Source organism: Melanotaenia boesemani, chromosome 22 (genome assembly GCF_017639745.1).
Source record: "Melanotaenia boesemani isolate fMelBoe1 chromosome 22, fMelBoe1.pri, whole genome shotgun sequence".
In the NCBI taxonomy this organism is placed as follows: domain Eukaryota; kingdom Metazoa; phylum Chordata; class Actinopteri; order Atheriniformes; family Melanotaeniidae; genus Melanotaenia; species Melanotaenia boesemani.
In genome coordinates, this window is record NC_055703.1 from 2,937,007 (window position 1) to 2,945,345 (window position 8,339).

At 38.0% G+C, this 8,339-nt stretch overlaps 1 protein-coding gene across 1 annotated transcript; it reads right to left on the bottom strand.

Annotated features, from left to right (window-relative positions):
- Positions 1–183: 183 nt before the first annotated feature.
- Positions 184–7,643, bottom strand: LOC121633688 (transcription factor 24-like). The gene is made up of 4 exons (XM_041975881.1): positions 7,331–7,643; positions 2,963–3,115; positions 2,718–2,882; positions 184–1,017 (listed from the first exon to the last, which is right to left on the bottom strand). Exons 1-4 carry the CDS (start codon positions 7,496–7,498, stop codon positions 895–897), a joined length of 609 nt encoding a protein of 202 aa, XP_041831815.1. The 5' UTR covers positions 7,499–7,643; the 3' UTR covers positions 184–894.
- Between the last annotated feature and the right edge of the window lie 696 nt (positions 7,644–8,339).

Genomic DNA, 8,339 nt, shown 5'->3' on the forward strand with positions numbered 1-8,339 from the left:
TGTGTTCCCACAACAATCCCTCCCTTACTGCTCATCTGTCCGTCCATTCGGTCACTCCCAACACACACACACACACACACACACACACACACACACACACACACACACACACACACACACACACACACACACACACACACACACACACACACACACACAAATATCCAAATAAAAAAAGTGAAGTCAACTATAACAAAGATATGTTTTATTTCTTTTAAAAGCAATCAACTGACTAAACTCTTCAATAATGTGAAATTAACATCTGAAAAGCAATATAAATCCAGATCACACAAAGTTCCTCCATGTTGTCATTTGTTATGTAGTCAGTCTTTCTTATTTTGCCATATTTAAGCCTATAAGTAAATATAATAGTAATCTATGTGCTCACCAGTGAACATGTATGTATCTGTTCATATGTCTGACAATCTGCACACAGGCCATAAGAAAAGTTCATTCTTTTAAACTGGGACATGACTTGAGGACATAAAGTGGGGAAATTAGTGTTTGGTGGATTATTTCTTAGTTGTCTTTCAGTAATAAATCTTTCAGTGTCAGAAAGTCTGTTTATTTCCTTTTAAATGGAGCCACATTTGTAGGGAAATGCATTCGTGGGATGAGCAGCAGAGTTAAACATGCACCCATGAAAAACTTCCCAAATCTTCTCTACAACAAATAAATAATCCACCAAGCACTCATGTAATGACTTTTTTTGGTATATTTTATGGTAAATGAAATGAACAACTAGACAAATGGGGAAAAAGGGAACTGGGTTACAGATAACAGATTTTTCTTTAAGCAATGACCATATTATATTTATGAAATAATAATTACAAATCACCTTTTTTTTTTTGTTTTTTTTAAGAAAAATGGTGAATTTTATTTTCCCAAGGCTGATCATTGTTGGTCTGTTGGAGGGGTCAGAGAGCGTTTTCCATCCTGTCCAGTTGGAGGCATCTGATTGGCTGATAGCAGCTCTCCAACTGTACCACAGTAGAGCAGAGAGCGCATGGGCCACTTCTGAGGACAGATACAGAATAATGTCATAACACTGTTCATGGAATCATATTTTTACATTAATCACCATTTTCTTCTCAAAATATATAGCTTAGTGTAAAATACTGTAATATGTGAAATAACTTCATTCCAGCTCATTTGAACGAAGAAATGAACAAATCAAAACAATAAAAACTGAATGAATGTGAAATCATAATTTATTAATCCCCAGTGGTGAATTATATTTTTGAAGTATTTATTTTTATATTATTTTATTATCAGTTGATTAACTGCTGAAAACATGCATTAATATAAACAAGTTTTATTGATTTACTTAGAAAATGTATTTGACTAGGACAGTACATTTAAAACAATGTTAAACTTCACAGGCATTCACTCCCCGTCCACTCTGTCAGGTCCACCTGTTAACAGTTACTTGCTAAGATAAATATCTAATCAGCCAATCACACAGCAGCATCTAGTCATGTAGACATGGTGAAGACGACTTGCTGAAGTTCAATCTGAGCATCAGAATGTGGAAGAAAGAGGATTTAAGAGACTTTGAATGTGGTATGGTTGTTGGTCTGAGTATTTACTAGGATTTTCATCAACAACCATCTCTAGGGTTTGTATCTCTAGAGAATGGTCTGAAGAAGAGAAAATATCCAGAGCAGCAGTTGTCTGGACCAGAATGTCAGAGGTCAGAGGAGAATGGGCAGACTGGTTGGACAGCGGCCTCCACAGCCACCAGATCTCAGTCCAGTAGAGCAGCTTTGGGATGTGGTGGAACGGGAGATTCTCATCATGGATGCAGCCGACAAACCTGCAGCAACTGTGTGATGCTGTCATGTTAATATGGAGAAAACCTCTGAGGAAGGTTTCCAACATGGTGTTCAATCTATGACACCAAGAATTAAGGCAGCATTGAAATTAAAAGGGGTCTGAGGTAAAGATGAGGATGAAGTACTGAATAGTTGTTGAATTTGTCAGGCTCCAGGCTGCAACTGGACAACTTTGTGGTTACTCTTTGAGTTTAGGGACACCTCTGGAAAACACGGTCTGTTAATACCCCTTTGTTGCTGCATCTATATATGCATAGGTCAAACTTGACCAGAAAACGTTCAGTTTGCCTTCAGTGTGGAGAACAATGAAAAATTTGTGATAGTTTGAGCCAAACTTAGGGTTCATTCACACTGATGCTGTTTGGTCCGATTTAAATGAATGTTGGTCAGCCTCCATAGATAGTATTTGGAGCAGTTTGGAGCAGGGCGAAAGTGAATTTGAACTTTGGCGTGGACCAAGTCTGGTTCACCTGAAAACCAGAGGTCTTGATTAACTTACAAGTGAACCCTGGTGCAGCTCACAAACTCTTGTGAAAACTGTATTAGGTTTGAACACCAAAGTAAAACAGAAACCCAAAGGCTGCAGAAACTTGGTGTTGCTTCATTGTTTACTTGTGGTGAACAAGCTGGTATCGCTTGGGACATGTCTCTTTCCCAACTGAAATGAAAGCTGGACCTGTCGCTCTATATGTTGTCTTTTTATCATTTTCAGCTGAATACAGGGTTTAATGATGGAAATTAGTTATATGTCTTGGTTCTGACACATTTTATACAGCGTCTCAACTTTTTGAGAAATATTTATAGTATTCTACATAAGATGGGTAAAGAAGTTAAATATTGTATTTTATAAACTAAAAAGCAGCTCACAGAGCTTCTTCTCACCTTAACAGGGTGCAGGTATCCTCCAGGCCTGGAGGGCAGAGAATGATCAGCTGCTTTCCCTCCCTGGTCCAGCGTCTCTGTCAGGTAAGCTATATAGTTAGTAGCCAGAACCAGAACATCCAGCTTGGAGAGCTTGGTATCAGGTGGGACTGAAGGTAACGCTGCCTGCAGACAGATGCATGTTTAAAATTGGATTCAAATATGCACTTAAAATAATAATAAAAAAAATCACTGCAACTCTGTACCTGCAAACTGTGGAAGGCCTGCCGCAGATTGCGCACACGACTCCTTTCTCGAGCTGCATTTTCTGGGGAGTGCTGACTCCTCAGAACCCGGGCATGGACCTCAGGCCCACAACCAGATGCAGAGACGGAGCTGGACCCACACACACTCTGCACCTGATACAAAAACAGGTGCAATGTTTCAGTGCTTGGATTCATGTTTTCTGATATTCTTAGTTTCATTTTTCAAAATGGACATCAAAGGATGGAGAAGAGGGCATATGCAGCTCATCCACGAGGTTTTTATCTTATATTGACTAGAGCCCCATGTACAGGGGGCAGCATGAGATACATGCAGTACAGAAGGTCTTTGTATGTGCCAGAAAGCAGCAATTCTAACACGTAGCATACCAAAATGACAGGGAGAAACTCAGCTAAAAGACTCTATGAAACACTGACATCCACACTAAACATATTTCAAACCACAAGCAATTATATGGAATGTAACAAAAGCATGAGAACAGCTCTGTCCACTTTAGAGCTTCTGCTCATTTCTCCACACAAACAGGACAGCAGAGATTCTGCTGGTTGATGTCTGTCATCACTGTGGGACAGAAGCTCTGGAGCTAGCAGCCAAATTAATAAAAGCATGTCTTACTTTGCTGTTTTGTGCTGAAAAGTTTCATTCCAGCTCTAAAAAAACGCCAATATGTTCTATGATTTTGCCTAAATATGGAAAAATGTTAATAAATTTATAAAGAATGGAGTAGACTAAGTAGTTCCCCCCAAAAATCTTTTTATGAGTGACAAAGAAAATGACAATATGAATAAAATTGTTAATTAGTTCATTTGGGACCTCATCTATCAATCAAATAACTGATGTAGGAATTCCTGAAGGATGGGAGGATCATTTTATTGATGGAAATTTAAATTTAATGTTTATTTCATTAGTTGAAGAAAAATAAGTTATAAACATTGTAGCTACATTTAAAAATAAAAAATCTACAGACCGTGATGATAATGATGTGTCATTCATTAAACAGGTGATTGATGGTATATGTACATCTGTAATTTATCATTCAGGACTAACACATTTCCAAATATGATGAAAACTGCAAAAGTCATATCTTTGCAAATATTTGGGAACAAACACCAATTCACAAAATCTCAAAAAGCAATTTTTGTAAACAATATGTTAGAATATTTGTTGATTTATAAAAGAAAAACATTTGATACAATAAACCATAAAATCTTACTAACTAAGCTAGAGTGATGTGGCACCAGGGGATAGCTTTCTGATTGTGGGCATTACTTGTGGAATTCCCCAGGGGTCAGTGTTTGGACCCAAATAGTTTTTTCTTTAGCTCTTCATGAGATATCTACGTGTATGAAAAGATTTAAAAACCATTTTTATCTGCTGATGATACAAATCTTTTTTGCTCTGGTACAGATTTAGAAAAACTCATTAAGGATGTCACAACAGAACTGAGTAAATTTAAATTTTGGTTCACTGTTAAACTGTCACTCAACACAAAGTGTTTTGTTAACTATAGAGGAGACATCCAGACAAAAGTTTCATTAGATTGTGTAGATATAGAAAAAGTAAACGAATTAAAAATTCTTGGGGTGATAGTAGACAATCAAATTAGTTGGAAACCTCATATCAGTTACATACAAAAGAAGTCTCAAAGAGCAGAGCAAGACAGGTACTCCATACAGCACTCCACATTTTATACCGTTCTATTCGTTCGGCTCTTTTAAAGATATTTCTTATCATTGTTATGCTGATGATATTCAGCTTTTTATTTCTTTTAAACCTCAGGATGTTTTTAAGATTCAGACATTGCTTGGGTGTTTGGATGCTGTCAGGAGCTGGATGAATGACAACTTTCTCCAACTTAATCATGAAAAAACCGAGGTCCTTGTTTGTGCCCCTGACAGATTTTTCCCTGAGATAGCTGAGAGTCTCGGCCCACTTGCCTCATGCATTAAGCCCTCGGTCAGGAACCTTGGGGTAACCCTTGACCCTGCAATGTCCTTAGATGCTCATGTAAAATTACTTGCTCGCTCTTGTTTCTATCACCTCAAAAACATTGCTAAGCTGCGCCCAGTTGTTTCACCATCTGAGATGGAGATGATCGTACATGCCTTCATCTCATCCAGACTGGATTACTGTAATTCCCTCTTTACATGTTTAAACAAAAAATCGCTTGACCGTCTCCAGTTGGTTCAGAACGCTGCTGCAAGGCTGATAACTAAATCCCCCAAATTCACCCATGTCACTCCTTTACTAATCCAGCTGCACTGGCTGCCCATCTATTACAGGGTGCATTTTAAAATTCTGGTGTTTACCTATCAAGCCCTACATGACCAGGCACCTGAATACATCAGGGATCTCCTACAGCTCTACGTGCCCAGCAGGTCCCTGAGATCGAGTCATCAACATCTGCTGGTTGTTAAACCAACATGGCTGAGAACTAAGGGTGACAGAGCCTTTGCAGCAGAGGCTCCTGTCCTCTGGAACTCCTTCCTCTAGGCCTGAGATCTGTGGACTCCATGATCTCTTTTAAAAAGCAGCTAAAAACACATCTTTTTAAACTTGCTTTTACTTAGTTTTATTTGTTTTTATTATCTCTGTATTACTGTTATTTGGTGTTTTATCTTGTTGTTAAGCACTTTGTGATTTTATCTTGAAAGGTGCTATATAAATAAACATTTACTTACTTTTACTTACTTACTTGCTGTTCTTCCATATTGTCCCAAACTTGTGCAGACATTTGAGGCAAGAATTATAAAATGAGGTTATATTCATTAAAATATTACAAAAGAGACTATATATATATATATATATATATATATATATATATATATATATATAGTCACCCATAGTCATATATATATATATATATATATATATATATATAAGGCTGGATATAGAGATCATACTGATTCATTATTCCTACAGTCAAAATCGCTGGAATTAATGGACTTAGTGGCATTTCAGTCTGTTAGAGTCATTTTGAAAGCTAAATATTGTTTTCTACCAGATAACATTAAGAACTTATTCAATGTAGAAGCAGCCTGTCATTCAGGGTTAAACTTACCTTCAAATCTTTATATGTCTGCACGACAAAGAGAAGCTTTTGTTTTTCTTTGTGGAATTAAACTGTGGAATCGTTTAAATATGGAGTTAAAAGAATGCATAACCTTCAAACAGTATTAAAAATATATAAAGAAATGGTTTATTAAAAATGTGCAGGTACAGAAAGTTTTGAGGATCACCAGCTACGGGTTGATTTGTGTGTATTTTGTTTGTACATGGTGGTGTGTTTGCTCTTTTGGTTGTCGAGTAAGAAGCTGACTGGATTTCTGGAAGGTGGATTTTGCTCATGTTGAGGGGGGAGGAAAAAATACGTTTATTATTAGCTTGTTATAAGTTCATTATTATTACATTTAAAATAACTTATGTTTATTGTTATTTGTTTTGTTTTGTTTTATTTTACAAACATGCTCAAACTAAACTTTAAAAGAAAAAAAAAAAAGAATCGTGAAGGTCCTGGTAATTTCCATGGAGACGAAGGAGCTTTTATAGTGAAGTATTCAGTCCTCCTATTTTGGACTTTTCTTGTTTCTGGATCCTCAGGGTGTTTCTAAGGTGAATGTGGGAGCTATACCTGGATCCTCCTGACTCTGACCATCATCATCATCGGCCGATAGCTTCCTGAGATATTTAACTACATTGCACCTTCATAAAACATCTGAAAAAAGGATTTTTTTTACCTTCTACTGTAGCTCAGTTCTTCACCAGACATTACTTTACTCATTTCTAGATGAACTGGGCTGCTATCCTCTGGTTTACACTGAAAGTAATGTGGTTTTCATTTAGAAATAGAAAAAACATTTTCATTTTCTACTGTATTCCTGGTGAATTTACAGCTTTCTGTAGAGACCAAGATTATACATACAGCCCTTGTAGTTGTGAAGATATACTTCATTTATTTTTGAGACTTTATTTCAGACAAAAGGTAGAAACAAGAGGCCTTGTGAAGGAGAGACTAATACTTCTATCAGATCTCCCACATATTGGTGCACTTCCTTATCTTTAACTTTGCATTTCATTACCATAAATGTTAAATACACACACTCTGAGCATGAGTCTATGTATGAATCAGTGGGACATTCCCAACTGATAAGCAATTTATGTATTTTTTTTACTTTATGAACAGAATTGATATTACATAAATAGCTTAATCTGTGAGATGCTGTATCTGTGAGTTGTTCAAAGTACTACTTTTCAACATTCTGAGAGCTGCATAAAATGATTTGTTGCGTTACTGTATAATCTGTCTTCGAGTTTAAGTTGTAAAAAGTGCAGCATCAGTCCAGACTCACCCAATTCCTGGATTCCCGGTTCCTGTGTATGGCCTGCCTGCTTCTGTGCAAGGATACCTGGCTCGCAGCTCCAAGAGGCTGCAGGCTCTGCTCCTCTGCTGTGGAGCTGGACACCAGCTGCTGGTTCAGCGCCACTGACATGAGACCCTCCAGAGGATTCATCTCCATGGATGCTGCCAGAGTGGTGTGGTGGACTCCTGTAAGTCTTGTGAGCGTAATTGTTTTATTCTGTTTTAATTGGCTAATGTAAAAGATCCGATCTGCTACAATAAATTTTGGAAAATGCACAACAAAAGCTGCAGCCTGAATTCATATTTTCAGCGTATCTGACATCTCTGATGTATCTAAATTAAAAAAGATACAACTACAATGAGGAACAGCTAAAAGCACTCATCTCTGTTGGACTTCTGTTCTTTCTAGATCCTTAAAACAACTGCTGAGAACTTAAGAACCTCAATCTCCGCTCATCATTGCCCAGCCAGAGAATTCCTCCCACTTTCTTTCTCCCTCTCTCTCTGCCTCTGCATCTCTCCCTGGTTGTTTCCTAATCGGGTGAGGTAATGTAAGGAGCTTCATGGGTCCTTATCTTAGCCGCCTGGTCATCCTGATCCTCCCATGGCTGCTTGGTTGCCAAGAAGAGCAGGCAGGCAGTCGTGCCTGTGGGAGTGCAGCATTGGGAGGCTGTCCTGAGCCAGGGCACTGGGGGGGCCTTGGGAAATTCATAGCTCTGCTAACAGCTGGACAGGGGTGGGCTCTGAGGCTCAGGGCATTGCGACATTAAAATTGACCAAAAAGGGACAGAAATGTGTTTAGTTTGGTTCATAATATATGGGGTTTCAGAGTAACTTTTCATTTAACCTGTGGATGTCACATGCAGTCATAAATTGGATTTGTGACCAACAAGTGTGATACAGAACAGTATAAAAGTTTGGAGAGATATTCCGGATATATCCAGTTTAGGTTTAGCAAAACCTTGAACTTTCAGTCCCAGCAGTGATGCCCAGTTTCT